The following is a 20,973-nucleotide window of genomic DNA, read 5'->3' on the forward strand; positions in this document are numbered from 1 at the left end:
TTGGTGAGAGATAAAAATTGCTCCTTCCATTACTTAGAACACCCTGTTCTCTGCTGAGAAGAGCACAGTGCCTGGTTGTGGGTGCTCTAGGAGCTAAACATCTATACGTATTTTTAATATATTTTTTGTTACTCAGTGTTTTTTAGCTGCTGTTGAACTCCTCCAGTAGAACACATAAGGCATAGTTATTGCTAAGAAGAATTGCACTCTGAAGTTTTATTTTAAGGGTATATGAAGAGTTTTCATCACCGTCTGGAACATGCGTGTCAAGGAGCACTTTCTTTTTCACATATATAATTCCTACATCCTACACATATGGCAGTCATGAGTATAGGTACTCAAGTGCTAGAGCTATACCAGTAAAGTAAAAAGAGCAAGGGCATGGGCTCGAGCACAGTCCCACAGTTGTCTGTACTGTCTAATTATGAGCATGATTCCTGGCACGATTTTAGCCAGTGCCAGCACTGCCCAGCCAGAGAATAGGCTTTCGCAGTTTACTAGTGTAAGTGAAGCCCCACTGTTTGGCAGGGAAGACTGGAATAAGAGTAAGGCTATGGCATGTCAAATGTAATTTCTTCCTAAAGAGATTTTGAAAAGGAGATCATTTGAAAAGTTGTTGGTCCTTTGAACCTAGGCCCTTGTTACCACAAGGACCCCATTAGATAAATGTTTTCCCTAACCCTGCCAAGACAGAACTTAGATTTTTCTTTTTTTTTCCTGACTGGAAGGATGTTCCAGAATGTGACCATTAATGCAGCCCTTCTGAAGCTGTTCACCTGAATACTCCCATTTATAACCTGATCCTATATTAGACAACATACAGCACCATGTTGCAGAAGCTCTGCTTCTGATTCCATAAGCCAGCCCCTGCTTTTCTCTGCTGCTCTCTGAGCTCTTCTGATACTATTGACTGGGAAATACTGCTCCAACAGTTAACTTCCTTGTGATTTCCATGTTCTCATTAGTTTTTGAGCCAACATTAACCTTTGGCTTAAAGTGTTCCCTCCTTCTTGTTTTACCCTAATGATGTACCTACATTCAGCAATCAAATTATCTTCTAGCTTTTGCTTCGCTAATCTTAATACAGCAAGCCAGCAAGCTCTCCAACACAGAACAGATGCACATCTCTATCTGAGAGTTTTGAGCCTAGTTTGAAAATACCCTCTCCTCCCCTACATTTTCACCCTATGTTAGTTGTTGGAGAGCTCTGGGAGAGTTCCCTGACATCTGCTGAAAAGCCATACCAACTGAATGCCCTGATAAAGTATGTACGATAGCTCAGAGCTAGGTAAAATGTGAAATATTTTAAAAAGTGCTAACCTGTGTAGAAAACTTTTCTGTTTGTTACTGTCGCAAGATTGTCCTGAATTTTGTTTGTTCTGTTTGTTGTTCTAATTAGTGTTTATAAATGGTTAACAAAAATTTCTCTCTGGCTTATCCTTTTTTATCAATGTTAAAACCTATTCACACTCAGGTCAATTCACCCATGAAGGAATAGGGCTAGGATAACACCAGTGCAGCAGGTTCCCAGTTCCCCTTGGATGTAGGGACAGAGAGGATGACAGAGGCAAGGCTGAGATTAGAGGGTTAGCTACTGTGACTGCTCCCTGGCCTTCAGCTTGCTTCTTGTAGAGCTCCCAAAATTCTTGTGTTATGCATCTCTAGTATCTCTATGTGTAGATACCTCGTGCATGCTCTTGCCAGGCCTAATTTGCAACTTGCCTGTTCATGCTGGTAGGTTTTGCATAGGCATCATTCTGGGCATGAAGAAAAGCACAGGCCACTGCATGCACGCATGCAAGCGGTCCTTTTAAAATCTGGCTTATTTAAAACAGACTTAATTTAACTATACATCACATACTTATATGTCTAACAGTAACAAAAATCTTTATCCAAGAGACAGATAAGATCCACTCACTAACCTGGCAAGGGACCATGTCCCAGACAGTGCAGATACCTGAAACAGAGTTAGTAGTGAAGTCCACCAGAACAGCCAGTTCATCACAGGAATGAGAAACCTGCCAGGGAGATGGCTTCAAGTCCCTGCGTCACAGCTGGAAAAATTATATTGCTCAACTCGCTGCTAAGGACCTGTTTCTGCCAAGCATGCTGTGAATGAGGATATAATGCTGGCTTACTAGCTAGACATGATGAAATAGAGAAAAGAAAGAGAGAAGCCTAAGGGACTATCACAAGAGTAAGCAAAGCTAGCTGCCTCACTTATCATCAGTTACGGTAAGGGCTAACTCGTTGGACCAATATTTTCCCCCCAGTCATATCCAGGTAAATGCACCAAAGTCATGCTAGGGAACAGCTTTTATGGATTTAAAATATTTCTTTTTTTTTTTTTCCCAGTACAGTATTAAAAAAATAAAAGCTTCTTTTTAAAATACGGAAAATATATTTTAGTTAAGGAAAAAATACTAAATATAAAAATTTAATGTAATATTTAAAATAACTGTGCTATAGAGGCATGTGAATTGCTTAGTTACTTTGACATTCAATAAAGGCACATTAACCCTAGCGGAGAAGCATGTGCCAGTATACCCACATGGTGGTTTAGGAGAGAAGCTCATGCATTTCTGCATAGAAAACAAGTCTGCTTAATAAATGACATCAGGGATTTTGTGACAGTAATGTTCACGCACATTGTGATGCATGGTGTGTTGCAGGTAAGGCAGTGCAGTATACAGCATACAATTCAGCACAAATACCTATCTGTGCTTATTACAGGTATAGGATTCTCTGCTTCTGAACTGGAAATAATTTTTCTATTTTCCTTTTTGGCTGATAATCAGAACTGGTTGGAGGCGAAAATCTGTACTGATTTTCATAGGCTTTGCTCATGTCCTTGAGCTGCATATCAGAAAATTTGGAATGAAATAAAGAAATTGTGCTTGCAGCTGTTTCTAGGGGGGAAATGATGGGTTAGATGATGGGCTAGAATGTGCCTGGATTTCAACACAAACCAACCATTTGGAAACTGAAAGAGTCTTTAGGAACAGGATTGTAGAAGTTTTTTTAAAAACACTTGTTTTTTGCAACATGCACACAAACGTAGCTAGATAAAAAGTCGTTTGTGCATAAAAAAACCTAAAAGTTGAGACATTTATTATGATCACCATCATGACTGTTATTTTTATAGAGCAATGAAATGACAAAATAATCCATCCAAATTTTCAAGTGGGGAAGCACCTGCATATATGCTATCAATGAACAGTAGCTGGATGTATTAATGCATGTATCAGTTAACTGCAGGTTGCAGAGATCTGATATTTCAATGCCATTCTTTAAATATCATTGTAAGAGATCACATAATAATAATTTTAAAAGTACCAAATCATGCTTCAGCAGCTAGAGAAAGAGATTGCATCATGTTTTGGCAGTGACTCGATCATCCTACTCCACACTGGCAGCATTCAATATTAAAAGGATAAAATGGCAGCAAAACCGGTCAGCAGCTTCTCTTCGTCTGGAGTTTTCCCGGGTAGATACAAAACAAAACCAAAACAAACATAAAGCTGCAATGGGAGCAGGTCAAAGCCCTGGCCCTTCCGTTGCTCTGATGAAAGTAAACTAGATTGATTTCCTTGGATAAGCACATCACAATCCAAAAAAAAAAAAAAAAGATAAGTGCGTAAAACCTCCAAATAATGATCTTCGCTAGAACAGCTATGTGGTTTGTACGGGACAGTGGCCTTGTCAGCTACACATCTTGTTCATTTATGGTTCGTCTTCAGTCAGCATTATGATGCATTCACCTCACTGGAGTTTTGGCTGGATGACATGTGAGAGTCCAGGTTCTCCTTGCATTTCTCCAGATCATGGAAATATGGGTGAGAGATGGCAACATAGGCAGATATTCTTTTGGCTGGATTGAATGCTAAGCATTTCTGTAAGCATGAAAAGAAGTAGCTTGTAAATAAAATGTACAGTTAATAGTGCTAACATTGCATATATACATTAACGCCCACCACCTCCAATTTATGATCAGTATAAGATGTAACAGGGTCTCACTAGGTGCTGCACGATATGATGACCATCCATATTAAAACAAGCAGTAGGGTCATAGTATACAAATATGGCATTCCCAAAGCTAATACAAAATAACAAGTTAGGAAAGTCAAGTATTCATAGTTTAGGAAATCACAGAATTCAGGTTTTCTTGACTTCACATACACAAGTCATCTGTCTCACAAACTGCTGGAAGCAACTATCCATGAACAACTTCTGAATCCCCTCAGTGTTCAATGCTCTGTTCTTTTGTGGTTCTACAAATATGGACAGCATCATAATGTACATGTTAATTCCTAAGGCTCAGCATTTCTACAGGTGTTGGGTCTTTAACTTTATAGCCTTTGTATGCTAATGTTTTGTGTTCAGTTTCTCCCTCTTCTTCCTACTTTGCTTGCCTTCTTTCCAGATCCTTATCGCAGCCTTTGTCCAGCCAGCACTGAAATCTCTCCCACAGCCTTGAGTGTTATACCTTGTTCTACTCTTTTCCTTCATCCACCTCCAAATAGTATTCTTCCTACTATCCTTGTCTAACCACTTCCTACTCCTACTTTCTTTTCTTGTATTAATATTTCTATCATTTAACTTCTGAAATTTAATACAGTGACTTCTAGTCCTACTCTCCCCTTTCATCTGTGGCTCCCAGTTCTCATCTCTTTGCCTAACAGGCACAGTTTCCCTTCCCACCTCACCTTCTAGGCATAGATATTTGTCTTCCTCCCTTCTGTCACGCCTCACACTCACTGAGCTCTCTGCCATGTTTTATTCCTTGTTCCCAGAATCTAATTCTTGTCCCACATCTAGCTTCCATTTCCAGGATGCCTGCAAGCACAACAGATGTGTTTCTCGCTTGCCATTTCAACTGCTGAGATGTAGTCCAGCTTACTGCAGCTGGGAGTTGCAGACATAAGGACAACGGAGGATGACTTGCTATTCTGTAGAGATAACTTTGGTTGGTGACAGCAGCTCCTGAAGGGATGCAGCAGGTCTTTCAAGAGTTGCACTGAGCCCACTGTACCGAGCCTATGTGAACCAAGATCTTTTAAAGTCTTCCAGAGAGCAAATTTAGCTAGATTTCAACAAGCACAGCAAAAGGCAAACTCTGAAGTAAGGTCATTCCCTATATTCCACTCCAAGACTGAACTTCAGGGCTGGGGTTTATAACATATCTATCAAAATAATGGAACTAATTTAATTGAATTCAGTGTTACCAGTTGTACCAGCACAATTTGTTTGCTTCTGCTCAATCCTGCCATTTGTAACAGGCAACAACTGGTGAATTCCAAATCTCAAGTTTTCAGCATTCAATAGATGGCATGCAGATATAATCTGCCTCTGTAGCCTATTTTCCGCTTTATACTAGGTCCACTGTACCATGAAAAATCATATATCAGTTTTTTTACTTGCAGCCTTATACTGACGGCTGAATCAGTGGCACAACAGTGGTCAGTAATGAAGATGTAAGCATGAGGCATAAAGGCAGATCAAAAAGGTAATTCCTTGACACAGTTTCCTAGTCTGTAATTATTCTCAGCACTAACACCTCTTGAGCCAAAGGTGGTGTCTTTGTGCTGATTTTTCACAGATTTAAATGAATTTGCCTACCTACTTTTGAGCTTTTCTTTAATAACTCCAATAAATGGAAACATAAATGTTTCTTGGCATGTTGCATTCACAGGGGGAAATACCAGTCACGCAGCTTGGAGAACAACAAATAGAAACTCACAAGAAGCAAGTCTTTGCCCAGTTCATCAATATCTGGTACAAATTTTTCAATAGGTTGTGCGGGTCTGGATGTGAAAGCATTTCTTGGAAGGGGAACATCATTAGGCCAGTCCTCTTCTTCTGGGAGTCCAATTACACTGTGAAAGGAAAAATATAACGTTAGGCCTGAACATATATGCAGTCTTCCCTTTATATTGATTACACTGAGTGGCAGTTTACTTTATAAGTCTTCATTTAAATGAATTTAAATTGTACAGTAGTGCACGGATCTCTGTGAACAGAGGCTGATCAGCGTAGGTCCTCAGTGTGCTTGGTAGAAATCATTCTGTAGCCAGCACAATTTTCTGGCCTAGGTCTCAATTTTCTGAGTCTTTTGTTGAAAAACGGCTGAATGCTTTGGAAGAAAGTTGCTCAGCTCTTGACTGGATGGTGCAACATATGTCGCTCCAGGATGATTAAAAGCAGTAAGTTTCAAAGGGGAATTGCATGCAAGGATCTGTATTCACAAGAATAGGGATGAAGAGAAGAGTGTGGGTCAAGATGAGGGTAAGGCAATAAAAGAGATGTTTCATAATGCTTCAAAGCTATGTGCAGTAATTGTTGCCCAAATTTAAACAATTTCTTTGATTCACAATAGAGGTTTTAAAGTCTCAATTCAGAAGTGGCATAGGATTTGAGTGTCTTTATCTTTTTACTTTCAACTGTATTTTAGTTTTTCTTTACCCTTTAATAAATATTTTATTTTCTTATTATAATTTATTTCTTTATTCTTTAAATTCTAGAAGATATTTATTACATCTCTTTATTTATTAAATAATCATGCTATTTATTAAATAACCCAAATAAATGAAATAGTAAGTAAATCTCCAATGATGGATCATGTCTCATACATTTTGTGTTTTAGTCTGACACTAATATTTGTGGGGTTGAAACATCAGTTTCTGATGGAAATTATGGAAAAGACCATACATCACTTGTCAAATTTCAGGAAAAATAAATTTTTACAGCCTGTGAAATCGAGATTTTGAATGGAAACGTTGACAGAGTAAGACAAGAAGGAACATCAAAAAAGGTCACCGAATACTTAGGGCTACACTAAGCCCAATGCCACTAGGGAGCAGCATTGACCTTTCTTCTTACTGAGGTTGGGCGTAAAACTGGGTGAGGCCATGGGCCAAACACTTTGATGTAAATCAGTTTACCTCAGTGAACTTAGTGAAATTACTCCACACCTACCTACATGGATTTTAGATTGTAATTTGGCTCACCTAAAATACCTCTGAAAGTTAATATGTCCTCAAAGCAACAGCATGGCTAGAAGGGTAAAGCAATTAAAATTTTACTACAATTTAATTTTACTACATCTGAAGATATCACAGCTCTTGGGAAATGATAAGTTAAATCTGTGTGAAAAATTGAATTTGACTTTTATCACCACAGGTATGGTGGGCATATGGGGCAACTCCCTTGGCGGTGGTGGTTAAAACCATGTGATTAGCTGTTTGAGGATCTAGACCTGTATTAAATATAACACCAACAAGACCATTGGAAGATGGAGGAGTTAAATATTTTAAATAACAATGAAGTCTAACCTGCCATTCAAATGTGTTTGGTTAGCCCCAGTTTTTTTTAACATTTGCATGAGAGAGCATGAACAGGGCAGAATAAGCTCCGGCAAAGCTAACAAATAGAAACAGGGAGGCAGCCTGTCAGACAGGTAGGGTGGACAAGACCAAGAGTGGAAGAGAGAGATATTTTTAGTTACACACTCACAAGGTACTCAAAACTCCTAATAATGAATGTCTGAGTAGATGCCCTTACTGTGGTCTGGTGGCACCACCATTTCAGTGACTAAGTTTGGGAGTATCTTGGATGAATTTCACCTTCTGCCAAAGGTTCAGGCCTAGTCTTGGGAAACGCTGAGTACTTTCCACTCCCATTGATCACAATGGGAGACAAGTCTGCTCAAACCATTGCAGTGTTTAGCCTGAAATCTATGAGGATATTCCACACGCTAACGGTGTCCTGGAAAAGCAGGTTGTTTTGGGCCACCTCCGAGGGATTTACCCTCAAACGCAGTGGAATTTTACCTGATGCAAATCAGAACACATGTGGAAAACAAAGGTAGACCACAGCCCCATTATCTGAAAGAATGCATCAGTCCAGATTGCACAAAAATCCCGAAACTACTTTCTGTCCAAATTAGTGTGGAGAATGAGTCACTACTGTAGAAACAATCCTCCTACAAGAAGAGCTATGCCTAACTGTAGGGGGTTCTCCAGCTGTGAAAACAGAAAATAAACACTATTTAGCATAATCCCCCCAGAACACAAGAAGGAAACTTTTGAACTCTTTAAGGAGAACAGCACAAACAGAGTAAAACCAAACTTTCACTTTAAGTCAATGTGTAATAAGGAATTTCTTCTAAAATTAGCATGGCATTTTCTCTTCTTGATGAATTCTTTTCTGCACAGGTAATCTCGGCCCCTAGGGATGGAAAGATCCCCATCAGAGGCTGCTGCTAGCAGCTACGCATTTAATTCTAGCCCAGTTAATTTTGATTTTTCCCCTTAAATGTAATAAACAAATCAAAATAATTAAGAAAAATCTCAGCTATGTTGTCTTTTTAAATTATAAAATATGTTGTATGTATCAAAACTGTCTTCATTTAATAATGCAGAATATTGCAGGACTAAAGGAGTAGCTTTGGCAGAAGAAGAAAAAGTAAACTTTAAGAACTGATTTTTCTGGACTGGGCAGGAAGAGCTATTCAGCGCATGACAAATTAACCACGCAAGTGAGTCACATACACTGGTATGGTATGCAGGAAAGGGAAGTCAACTGTGTGAAATCAAGACCTGCAATTTAGGAACCTCATATTAAATAATGAAAATGCTTAGAAACAGATCTGTTATGATTCCAGAACTGGAAAAATAGTTAAACAGAGAAATTCATTATTTGTTCTGTTTAAGGTCTTCTCCCTAGAAATTTTACTATCTTCTTTTTGGAATACCTTCAAGAGAAAAATATTTCAGCCTTCTCTCTCTCTCTGCCTATCTATTTCTTATTTCATCCAGATCCCTGGATACCTGCAGCCCCTCCATAGAAAAAGGGAAGACAGAGGTGCAGAGGCAAATGGGCATTCATTCTCTGGAGTGGGACCAGCACTATGTGGCTTTGATTTCCTAAATACATGATACGAACATCAGATCTTAAATTTACATGGTTCTTATAAATTCAGAAACATTCCTTGCTCTGAAGAGCTTTTACAAGAAAAAGTGATACAATCCTACTTAATTATCATATTGATAATATAAATAACTTAAGGGTTTGTTTTTTAATTAAGAACATGTTTTGGAAGATAATTATTCTACCTCAGAGAGCTTAGAGCTTCCCCACCTCCTCAACGTATGTGATATATCTGAAGAAGAAAAATACAAACTCCTAGAATTGTAAAATGGTTTTAAAATAAAGCCAATTAGTTCATCTCTGACACAGCACATGTTAAATGCTGATATTCCTTCTGTTAATCATTTAACAGGGTACATAGTACATTTTAAAATCTAAAATATTATCTTATGTATAGAAGTCTTCTGCAAAGAAGCTGTTGGTAATCATCTTAAAGGTTTCAGTTTAATAACAATTTTAAAGTATTAGAATGTTATTTTCTGACATACACAAAGAAATCACTGAAAAATAAAACCTCTGCATGTGTTTATGTGAAGAGGATCTCTTGGATCTAACTGTTTAGGAATATGCATGAATGGTACATGCGCAATATGTTTAAGAGATTTTAAAAGCCCAAAACAGAAGTCTCTCATAACTTCCTGATGATGGCTGCTGGTTCTGCAGAACTATATTCCATGTTGCTTCCTCCTCCCACTCTGACATAGAATACACGGAAATATCATGTTGCATGCGGTAGCAATAGGAAACATGTTCTAGGAGTACTTTGTTGTAGTCACATTATTACATAAAAACATGGCAAAAAAACCTCACAGTGTTTCAATGTTAAACAGATATTGACATAATGCAACTAGTTATTACTTACTCAAAGATTTTTCCTAGCTGATCAACATCTGAATTTCCACGGAAGAGTGGTCTGAAAGAATAAAGAAATATTTTTAGGATGTGACTTGCTTTAATTAATGTGAATTCATATTTGTCATTGACAGCTGCCAACACAGGGTGAAAATGTGTTATTTTTTTCGAGACCTCACTCCTTCTGCCTCTGTGTTTTATCTGGTCTGTGAGTGTACCTTTCAAGTTTCTACTAAAAATGATTAAAAAGGGGACAGATGAGATGTATTTTTGAATATGCTACTTTTGAAAATTTAATTGCACCCTTTAACATGAATAATTTTCTCTCTCTCAGCTAATACTACCCTATGAATTATATCATTCACAAAATAGTTTTCATGATAAATAACATACTTAAATCACTGTTTACAGAAACAAAAATGGAGTGGATGTTATGCAATTCATTAAAACATAATAAAATTAGAGATAAATTATTATGGATATAAAATAAAAAAATAAATTTCTTGTATGTTGTATATTGGAAATGTGCTCCTAAGTTTAAGGGGGTCAAATAAATGACAATGGATTTATGAAGGTCTGTAAAGAATGAGGTGTGAAACGGTACAGAATTTACCTTGAAGGAGAGGAATACTTCTGCTGCATAAATAAAGATGTGTTCAGGAAAGAAATAAATTAATAGGCTGAATGTCCAAAGGCTTTCAGAAAAAACAGTGACCAAAAATACTTTCAGAGAGTGGTACGCACTTTTTCTTTTCAAAGTGCAATTTAAAATATTTTCACTCTTCATTTATAAAATACTACCACCCCATAATGCCTAAGTAAAATATAAAATTCAGATTTGTATGGCTGTATTGCCATCTTTGTGCTGAATTCAGTAAGGTGTGATCAACAGTGCAATTTTATATTTAAACTCCCAAGACATTTCAACAGATTACTGATGATTAAGGATTCAGCCAAGAATGAGAGCATCTGAAAAGAATAGGCCCCCAGATGTTGCGTAACATTTTGGTTCAACAAATTGCAGATTACCACAAGAAACACAATTCAGAGACACTGCAAGCTGAGAGACTAACTTGGGTCAACTGATAGCCAGGATGCCCCTCTCTTCTGGAGCACAGCTGTCGGAGCACAGTGCATGCTGGTTAAACTTATGGTTACAGGTTACAAAACTGTTCAGCTGAGACCTGGTGACTTGACAAACAACGCGTATTTCCATATTTTGACTGGCAGCTTATGGAGAAATGACAGTTCTCCTGCGTCTCTTTGCATACACATTTTCTTCTGTCTGATACACATCCTTCACAGCAGTGATAGTCAAAATCATCACTTCAATGTTGCTCTTCACAGGAGAAGACCTCTCCTATCTACAGGGGTAGAAGGAGTATTCAGCTATAGTCCTTCCCTTCTCATTGCCCATATGCAGGAGCAGGTGTAGGATCTGGATCTCCTTTCGCTAACCATGACTTAATTCTGAAAAATGGTGCTTTATATCTTGACACTCTCACATAGACAATAGAGCTCCGTGTCACTGCCTATCTTGTGGGTCCACACCACATACAGTAAGTAGACCCAGAGCAGTGTGACATTTCTCAGTTGGACATCATAATCTCTGCAGAAATCTGTGCCACCAAGACAAAGAGCAGAGCAGTAACTGGAAGACATGCTGACCATCTTTGATGAACTAAACATGCATTTTGTCTCTTTCATGCTTGCTGCCATTCAGGTCATGTCATATCAGTTTACATTGCAAACTGCTTTGTGCAAGGACATTGAGAGAATAATTTCATAAAGTCTGATTTGAAACCATACAACATCAGATTGAAACTGATGGGGCAAAATGTGGCAGCCTGTTACTTGTCCATAAGGGTTTCATTGACTTTGACTCTGAATAAACCATAAATAACGGTATGTGCTGTTTCCCAGATAGACATGATTTTTACTAACTGCAGCCTCTTTAACAAGATCAACTCACATGTAGAGGTTTCTGTATTTGTTTAAGCTTTAAGGTACCCAGCAATACTAGCTTCTGCAAAAAAACCCAAAGCTTAACTTCACTCAGACAGGAGCATCTACTTCTGCTGTAAGTTTTGAGCCCGATTTTCAAAGTGGTCAATAGCTACAATCCCAGTACTGGTTGTGGCAACAGACACACTCCATGTCTTCCAAAGTCAGACAACATGACAACCTGAGACATTTTTTTTGAATGACTGCTTAAAATTATTAATATACGGTTACTTTGAGTATTTAATTTTGGCTCCAGCATTAGAATATTTGGACTCTTTTTAAACTAACAAAATCTACACAACCAAATAATCCTATCCATGCAAATGGAAAGCTGATTTAATGTTTTACAATGCATGCTGAACCTTGCGCTCATGTGAAAGCCTGGCAAAGCCAGCCTTGTTCGCAAATCACCTTAGGCAGTGTCATGCCAAAACAAGTATGATTCTTGGGATTTTTAAGGAAGGTTTTTCCCATCGCTGCTGCTGTCTCAGATTCACTAAGGGCAGAAGCAAGTATTTAAATTCTTTTGAATATATAATTATACAACACAAGGTGACCTTCCAACATACTTTAATATTTCATCATAATGAGGTGTTATTAATTCATCTTTCAGTCTCCTATCCATCCCACCATCATGACTACACCAGAATGCCAACTCCAGGCTAGGCATCACTAATGTAATGAAATTTGCCTCATGAATTTTGGCTGGAGGTTCAATTGAAATATTGGACTGATGATTGGGGAAGCAGATCCATTTAATCAGCAGACGTATGAAGATCTCATCTCACATTTTGGCACTAGCTACTCTTTAGTAATGACTTGCCAGCACTGCAAGTCCAGTACACATAAAAACTTTCATCTCAAGGCGATTGTTTTAAAAATTCTGTTCTTAAAGATGGACATCAGCTCTCCCAGCACCACTGAACTGGAAGCATATTCAGCAGCCACAGAAATGTAAACTCCCACCTTTGTTCTTGGTATCTTTCACTTGACTCACTCACTCCCTCCCTCCTTGAGGTTTATTTATGCAAGCTGGATCCAGAAGTCCTTACTTGGGGATATGTTCTCCTCTCAGTGATGATAATCTGTGTAAAAGTGGTTAAAGTCTGAGAGTCTGATTTTGTACAATTCCTTCTTTTTTTCCTCAGGAAAGGCATGGAGTTAGATTTGTCTCCTGTGGCAGAAGATGTGAGTCTGTCCCCAAACTTCAAAGAACTCCTAAAATCTGGGCTATCCATGGGGATACACTTGCCTTTTGTGTGGTTCCTTGATCCTCTCAACCTTCCCTGACTTTGCCTGCTACTAAATCCATACTCTGAGGACCAACACCATTGCTCTTACAAAACACGCATTTGAGTAGGGCAGAAGATAGGACGAAAAGACTTACAGTACACCTAAGACATAGAATTTCTCTCTTTGCTCAAAAAGTCTCAGGATGTTGTTGTGTTCCCATAATTTCCTATTTTTGTTAGTTGTTGCTTCTTGGATTTTTTTAGGGAGAGGGGACTAGGGAAATGTATCAGGGAATCTGCAGGTGTCCATCTTTTTTGACTACTCCTTCTCCAGGCCTTGGAACTAGAGCATTATCCACCGTCTCTAGAATGGTGCTCACTAAATGGAGGAAAACCCCTTTAATATCTAATGTAGGACCAGAATGTCCTTAGCCTACAGATGTGAAGATAACAAGAGGCACCATATTACTACTCCGTCCTGCTAAAATAAACTCCTACTGAATCAATAAGCATGTACCTTAGTTCCTGGGGTACAAAATGTGCACTTGCACAATTAAATGGATATTAGCTATGAGTCTGTGCTGTGACTGTTTTCACAGGATAAACCTATCTACCTTTCTATATGGCAATCCAGCACAAAGATGCATATAACTCCTGGGCTGCGTGAAGAACAGCATTGCCAGCAGGTTGAGGGAGGTGATCCTTCCCCTCTGCTCAGCACTGGTGAGGCCACACCTGGAGTGCTGGGTCCAGTTGTGGGTTCCCCAGCACAAGAGAGAAGTGGACATACTGGAAAGACACTAGCAACGGACCACAGAGATGATTAAGGGACTGGAGCATTTGACATATGAGGAAAGGCTGAGACAGCTGAGACTGTTTAGCCTAGAGAAGAGAAGGCTCAGGGAGGATCCTCTTAATACGTATAAATGCCTGAAGGGAGAGTGCAAAGAATATGGAGCCAGGCTCTTTCCAGTGGTGCCCAGTGACAGGACAAGAGGCAATGGCCACAAACAGAAGCACAGGAGGTTCCCTCTGAACATAAGGAAACACTTTTTTACTCTGAGGGTGACTGAGCACTGGCACAGGTTGCCCAAAGAGGTTGTGGAGCCTCCCACCTTGGAGATATTCAAAAGCCATCATGGACATTTTGCACCCATCCTGGGCAACCAGTTCTCGGTGGCCCTGCTTGAGCAAGGCGGGGCTGGACCAGATGATCTCCAGAGGTCCCTTCCAACCTCAACCATTCTTCGATACTGTGATAATACAGAAATAAAAATACACAACCTAAGGTTGCAATGTAAAACCTCACAAATCCTGAAAAAGTTACCATCTGCTTGTAGTTTAGAAGGCTTGCACCACTAATCTTCTGGCTGAAAGGCTCTCATGCTTGTATGTAGCTGAACAAATTAGATTTCACCATTCAGCAACTTTAGGCTCTTTTCTCTTGTTCAAAGGAGTATGCTCAGCTCATGTTATTGTTATATGCTGAGTTTCACCTTCACTGAATATTCTGTCTGTCTAAACTGGATATTGGTGTGTGAAAGGTTGAGTACTTTATTTTATAGACACTGTGTTTCATGTCTCTGCTACTCAGTAAAAGCTGAGATATAAACATTTCCTAAGCAAGTCTCCATGAAAAAATGTTCTCTGGTGCAACTCCATGGACATGCCAAAGCAATTCTAAAACTATTGTATACAATGACAATGCAATGTCACCCAAGAGATAAATGAGATTTAACTGTAGGTTTAACTGTAAACTGGCCACATTACTTCTAGACTTTATGTTCAGCCTTTGGTCTACAAAGCAAAGAAAGTCTGTAACTTTTCATAGGAAAAGTTAGAATTTTCATAAAGATTAGAATTAAAGATATTGATAAGTGCTGCTCTAGTCTATACTGCAGTGCAGACATCAGGAAAAAAATAGTCTAATAAAACCACATGCATTACAGCACAGCAAAAGATTTGTGCAGGTTTCTTGATAGTGGCTGACATTTTGAACCAATTAGTGACATTCGGATTGGACACTATCTTAATTTCTGACATTGAGTTATTAAAATATAGGTAAAATGAATACATGGAAGAAATGTCATGTGAAGTAAAACAGTATTGGAGAGGGAAAAAAGTCAAGAAATTATCTTTCTAACCAAAACATATTACAGAGCTATCATGACAAGTCTAGAGTTGCCAAGACAATTGCCTCCAAGGCTAGACAAGCCTTGTTATTTTTCCAGATATGTAAGAAATAACTTCCAAAATAACTATCTGGATTCTTTCTGCTAGTTCATTTGCTCAGTGTGGTGACAACAGCAGTTGGGAATCCCATCCCTTTCCTTGTTATCACAGAAAAACAATAAGGATCATCTCTTGATTACTGACATGAATATATACAATATTCTCAGTGAAAAGTCTGTATCTTGGCCATCCACATGTACTCAGTGAAGTAATACAAAAACTTCCTGAAATGAAAAGAAATCATGGGTGGGAAAGGTACAATTTGCTTTCTGGGCAAGTAGGGCTTAGACAGTCTGGTTGAAGAGAAGTGTTGGGACGAAGATCAGTGATTGCAGAACAGGTAGCCGCTGCTTTGAAGGTATTAGACAAGATGAGGGAGGTGTTGAAAGAGAAAGTCCATAATAATTTGAAATAATGGAGAGAAAAATGTAAAGGGAAAGAATATAGCAGCAGCTCACAGAAGTGGTACAAGGAATTTTAGAAGTTGGTAAGGTTGTAGTAGTTAAGTCTAGGAGTTTGTACGTCTGTGCCTGTAAGAGCAACAAGGTGATGATGAAGGAACTAAAAAAAACTGAAGCCAAGAAACATTTGCCAAGGAATCCTGCATCGTGCCATGGGAAACCTGCCAAGCTACATAGTCTGTGACTCAGAGATATATTTAAATGATGTGGGGTTTTTTGGGCTTTTTTTTTTTTTCATATTACAAAATGTGAATAGCTGGCAAATAATTTTGCCAGATTCTTAGTTACTTGTTATGATGAAAATATTTTCATTTTTGGAATTAAAAACAAACAAGACCCAAAACTAGAATTATAAGATGACTAGAAATAACATGATCTGGACTGTCCTGTGGAAACCTTTATTCAGAAGGATTATTGCTGAGCTGATTCCTCATTCACTCTCCCACTACTGTTTCTTTTGCACAGATCCCCTGGGCAAGTCTGTACTGCAGGCATGAAGAGAGAAACTAAGGCAAGACAAAAGGAAAAAATATGTATCACTGTTTAAAGATGAAGCTCACTGGCCCTCCTTATAGGTAAATGAATGTGGTTCAATATAAAACTTTACTCCGAAAACAGGCCACAGCTGACAACATTGCACGCTCTGGACAGTTACCCACTTTCAGTCACAAGTGACTTGCCTCAGCTATTGTGCAATTCGGAGTTCTCATTTTAAATGTAACATTTTTTTGTACTTCTCCCTCTCCTTTCCCTTTACTAATATCTTTGTGTGGGTGGGTGCCAGACACAGCATAGGAAGAAGTTACTTCATGTAGAGCTTATTATACTTGATCACAAATTGCTCAAAACTTTTAAGAAACTTGTCTTCTCTTCTCCTACATATAAGAGGAAAGATGACATAGATAAACATTACGACTAAAGAAATACTCTTCAGCTAAAATCTGAGGGAAAACAGATCAGCCATCTTGTGTTTCTTATTTTAGTCTTTAACAGTCCAATTTTTTTTACTCTAAATCTATCATTCTTCAAGTAGGATAATACTACAGTCATTAATAACATCTATTATTAGAATCAGATCTAATGCATCAAAAGAATTGCAATAATAATTATTATTTTCTCCGCAGTTTCTCATGTCACCTCTTAGACATGAAGCAGATAAAGGAAAACAGGTAGTTTCTGAAAAACTGCTGCAAACTTCCAGGCCTGTAGTGTGTTGAATTTGATCCCCATTGGTATTTAAAGCGAAGTAAATGAATTCTAAAACTAAATATAATATTCTGCCCCCCAAATGCACAAACAGTCTATTTCCTAAGAAACAGATGGGATTTCTGCCTGAACTGAGAAAGCGAGGTTCTTCCTGAGCTGTGTGCAGATACAAGCCAACAAGAGAAAGCCCTAGCCGGTACAGCGAGCTTCCACGACGCTGTAAATGTACAAGTCCAAAGCAGCTAGAAACGTGACTGGAAGCTGCAAGCCACTGGTGTGCAAGAGGAGGCAAAAGGTAAAATAGAAAAGAATATTAATAGTGAGAGAGGACACACTACATAGATTAGGCAACGTTTTGGCAATCCACTTTGGGGTTAAGATTGCTCATCAGAAGAATGTTTTCTGATGTGGGTTTTCATCACGAAAATGATTGTATTACGTGCAGATGCTGGACTTTCTGAGGGTTTTTAACATAGAGGCTGGCAGTCTGGGAAGAACCAGAGTGGTAAAGGGGACCAGTCACAAGAAATTTGCAGATGGATATGCATGTTCCCTGTGCATGCATAACTGAAAGGGAAGTGTTAGTAAAAGGAAAACCAAACAGAGACACTGTGTACAGCTTTGCGACCAAAGCAGAGACAGCTGACTGTGTAGATTCAGTTGTTGATTAAAAATACAGCAAAAAGCAAGAGAAAGAGCATAAATAAGAGAAAATATAAGCATCTTTAAAGCTCTTTTAGGAACTAGGCATTGGGTGCTTAACATTTGCTTGACACCTTTCATGTAAGCATCGTGTTTCAAGGTCCCAGGTGGCCTTGGAGCAGAATGATGGGCCTCGTCCCCCACCACTGACATAAAAGGGAGCTTTATCACAAACTTCAATGACCCCAGGATCAAGCCAAGTGAGATCTGGTTTCACAACCTCTCATAAGGAAAAAAAAGATGCTTCAACAGAAGGATACACATATATGTTGAAAAACCCCAAAATCTAAGGTCAGTGCAGATACTATCTTTAACCAGAATATGCTCTAATGTGGGCAGATCTCATCTGTCCCTGGGCAGAACGGCTCCAGCGTTCCTCATTTAACATTACTTTTTGAAATGGAAGAGCCTTGATAGGCTGAACGTCCTTCACTTATTCCCTCAGCACACACGTCACAGTTGTCTTATCTGTAGACATTAGCATCTCCAGAAGATTTGTAGGTTTATTTCACCAGGGCTTTAAAGGTTGTTATCTCAGCTCAAGGAGCATAATACAACAGTGGCATTTTGAAAACTGTCCCAACATTTGAAGGAAGTTCTGGAAATACATACAGAATGGACCTTGGAAAAAGGGAGAGGAAAAAAAAGAAGCATTCCTGTTGTTTGTACTGACAGTTCTAGCAGCAATATAATTTAACCGTTTGTGCATTAAACACCCATCTCATCACCACACACAGTTAAACTGCATCTATCTTGTCAGTCAGCAGTTTGAAGTTTAGTTACATAACTAAACTGCAGGCTTCTGCATTTTTATAGCATCTTGAAAGTACTACTGGTATGACAAATACAATATGGTCGTGCTCCTCCTGTGATCACATAGTTTTCTGTATTCTCTTCTCTCCCATGAATCTATTTCATATCCCCTTTCTAAACTTGCACTCTGTAAAACTGCCATGCATCCTGGCTATTCTTGTGCAACTCACTTTTAGGGTTTGAAGGCAGTAATTGAACTATGGGTTAGATAAAGGCTCCCTTCATTTTTTATAGTTCCACAACTTTTCTTCCAATGTCAAGATGAGAAAGCTCATCAGTTGACATGTACCATATTTACTGGTCTAAAAAACCCTTTTCAAACGGACTTTGCACTGAGAGTGCCTCTAATGCTGGAACCAGTTTCAATCAAAGGGATATGAAACAGGTTTTCAAATTGGAGGCCCTCTAATTAAAATCCCATTCATGTTCCACAAACTTAAGGTATTTTCAATCAGATTGCTTTTCCAGGAAAGCTTTAAACTAAAAGATTTTGTGCCATTGGGTTCATTTCCCTTGGAATAAACTCTTTTTAACCAAGTGTGTAACACTGTTGTCATTCTTGTATAGGTTGAAAGTCTATGCACACATAATTATCGCTTGAAGGAAACTAACTCTTATCTACCTCTGATTGTTCTATGTCAAAGGTGAAGCAAGTACCGGTTCATTCAGTTTGCCCAAAGATACTTAAAAATTAACATCCAAGTATGTGTTCCCAGGTTTTCTAGGGTTTTCTTTCTTTCTCAATAATACTAAGAAAAGAGCTTAACAAGTTAAAGTGCACCCCACAGATAAAAGAACTTACACTCTAAATACATAATATAAAACCATGAGAAAGGACAGTGTTATAAATGATGAATAGTTCCATCATTATGAGTTACACATAAAATGGCACATCTATTTGATTAAATTACTAGTCTAATTTTTTTTTTATTTAATTCTAAAGCTGGGAAGAGTGAGGCAGAAAAGCAAATATCCAACTATGAAAGCATCTGAAAAAAAAATCTGAGAGACAAAATATTTTCTGTCATCTGCAGTAGTACAGTGACAGAGTGATAATGAGGTAACAGAAGCTGCACTCTCTGAGACTTCAGAAAAGAGAGCTCCAATAGATGTCAAATTTCCATATGTGAAGGGAAACATAGAATTCAAAATGTTCTACACGATCTAGAACATAGAATTCTCAATACAGAAAAAAATCCAAGAAAAAAAAATTTTTTTCCTCTGGGAAAACATTACAACCTAAGAAAGAGTTTTGGGTTTTTTCTCCAACTGGGCTTGAGCTGCTCCTATACGGTACTGAGTTCATGTTTTGATCTGTGATCACTTCTGTTGCTCCCATATTAGGTGTTAATGGCACCTGTTGCACTAAGCCTCTCTAAATTTTCAGATAAATCTGAAACATCAGAAGAACTGCCGCTTCCCCCCCCACACCCCCAGCCGCGACTAATATTTCTCAACACCTTCAGCTGTAATAAAACACTCTTGGGCAGGAAAAATCTCTGAAAGGGGATTACAACCCTTCAGACAAGAAAGACAGGGAAAACATTTCAGTACTGAACAGTAAACTGTTATGTGAGCAGAGGTGAAATTTCAACTTCAAACTTTTTCTCCAGCTGCTGAGTCTGAGTGTCAAAAGACATGAAAGTGGATTAGAAGGATGGTGTGAAGAAAATACTTTAATTTTTAGCAGCTGTGCTGGCTTACAGTGAATTAACAAACACCTGCAGAAAAACCTGAGATAAGCATTTAAGGTAGAAAGTATGTAGAGCAACTATACAAGGAAAACTGATACAGTTTTCAAAGGCCAATTAAACAGGATACAACTTTGTCCTCAGCAATACTTTGTCCCATGCAATACACTCTGTTGCTAAGGCCGGAAAGCTGCAAGATTTACATTCACTGGCCCATGACAGCGCATGTAATCTGAGTTCATCTGTTGAGACCTCTCCAGTTACTTATCTTGTTCAGCTATTAGTGATTTCACATGAAATATTTTTTTTTTTTTTCTCCCCACTTGAATCCCAACCAAAAGAGAGAGTAAGTTAATTTCTTATGTTAAAAAGAAAAAAAAACAAAATGAACTTCCAGGTGGCGACATTGCTCAGATGTTACCCTCCCCTATGCAACTGCAGCATTAATACACTTTATGCTGTAGATTTATGTGTTTCTAAGCTTCTCAAACTAATTTTGGGACAGCTTTTATGCTGTTATATCTGCTGTGCCATTACTGAGCCATAGCCCTGCTTTTGTGTTGTCTGTGGCACAACGCTATTGGCTTTTGACATTATTTTAATGGGAATAGTATAGAACTCTGTCTCTACAAAATGAATGTTTCCTTAGTTTCTGAATTACTGAGCACCTGTAGCTTCTTGAACCACCCCACATCTTGAACTTTTCAGTCCCCACATCTCCAGGTTGTTTACTATCTTCATGTCCACTACAAGGAGTTCCTCAAGATCCAGCTGGATTGGCTCTCATTTCTGAAAAAAAAATTCTTATTTGCCTAGAATTGAAAAAACAGAATCCTCTTCTGGAGTAAGTGA

The 20,973-nt window shown here is 38.5% G+C and overlaps 1 protein-coding gene across 1 annotated transcript in view; it reads right to left on the reverse strand.

The window, feature by feature from the left end:
* Window positions 1–238: 238 nt before the first annotated feature.
* Window positions 239–20,973, reverse strand: part of CDK6 (cyclin dependent kinase 6) — a 126,976-nt gene continuing 106,241 nt past the window's right edge. Inside the window, exons 6-8 of the mRNA XM_086741570.1 lie at window positions 9,791–9,841; window positions 5,741–5,876; window positions 239–3,893 (exon numbers count right to left, since the gene is read on the reverse strand). Coding sequence (XP_086597696.1) covers window positions 3,747–3,893; window positions 5,741–5,876; window positions 9,791–9,841 — 334 coding nt within the window. The 3' untranslated portion in view covers window positions 239–3,746. The remainder of the gene's footprint in view (window positions 3,894–5,740; window positions 5,877–9,790; window positions 9,842–20,973) is intronic.

This window comes from Chlamydotis macqueenii, chromosome 2 (assembly GCF_036417535.1).
Source record: "Chlamydotis macqueenii isolate bChlMac1 chromosome 2, bChlMac1.mat, whole genome shotgun sequence".
Taxonomy (NCBI): Eukaryota; Metazoa; Chordata; class Aves; order Otidiformes; family Otididae; genus Chlamydotis; species Chlamydotis macqueenii.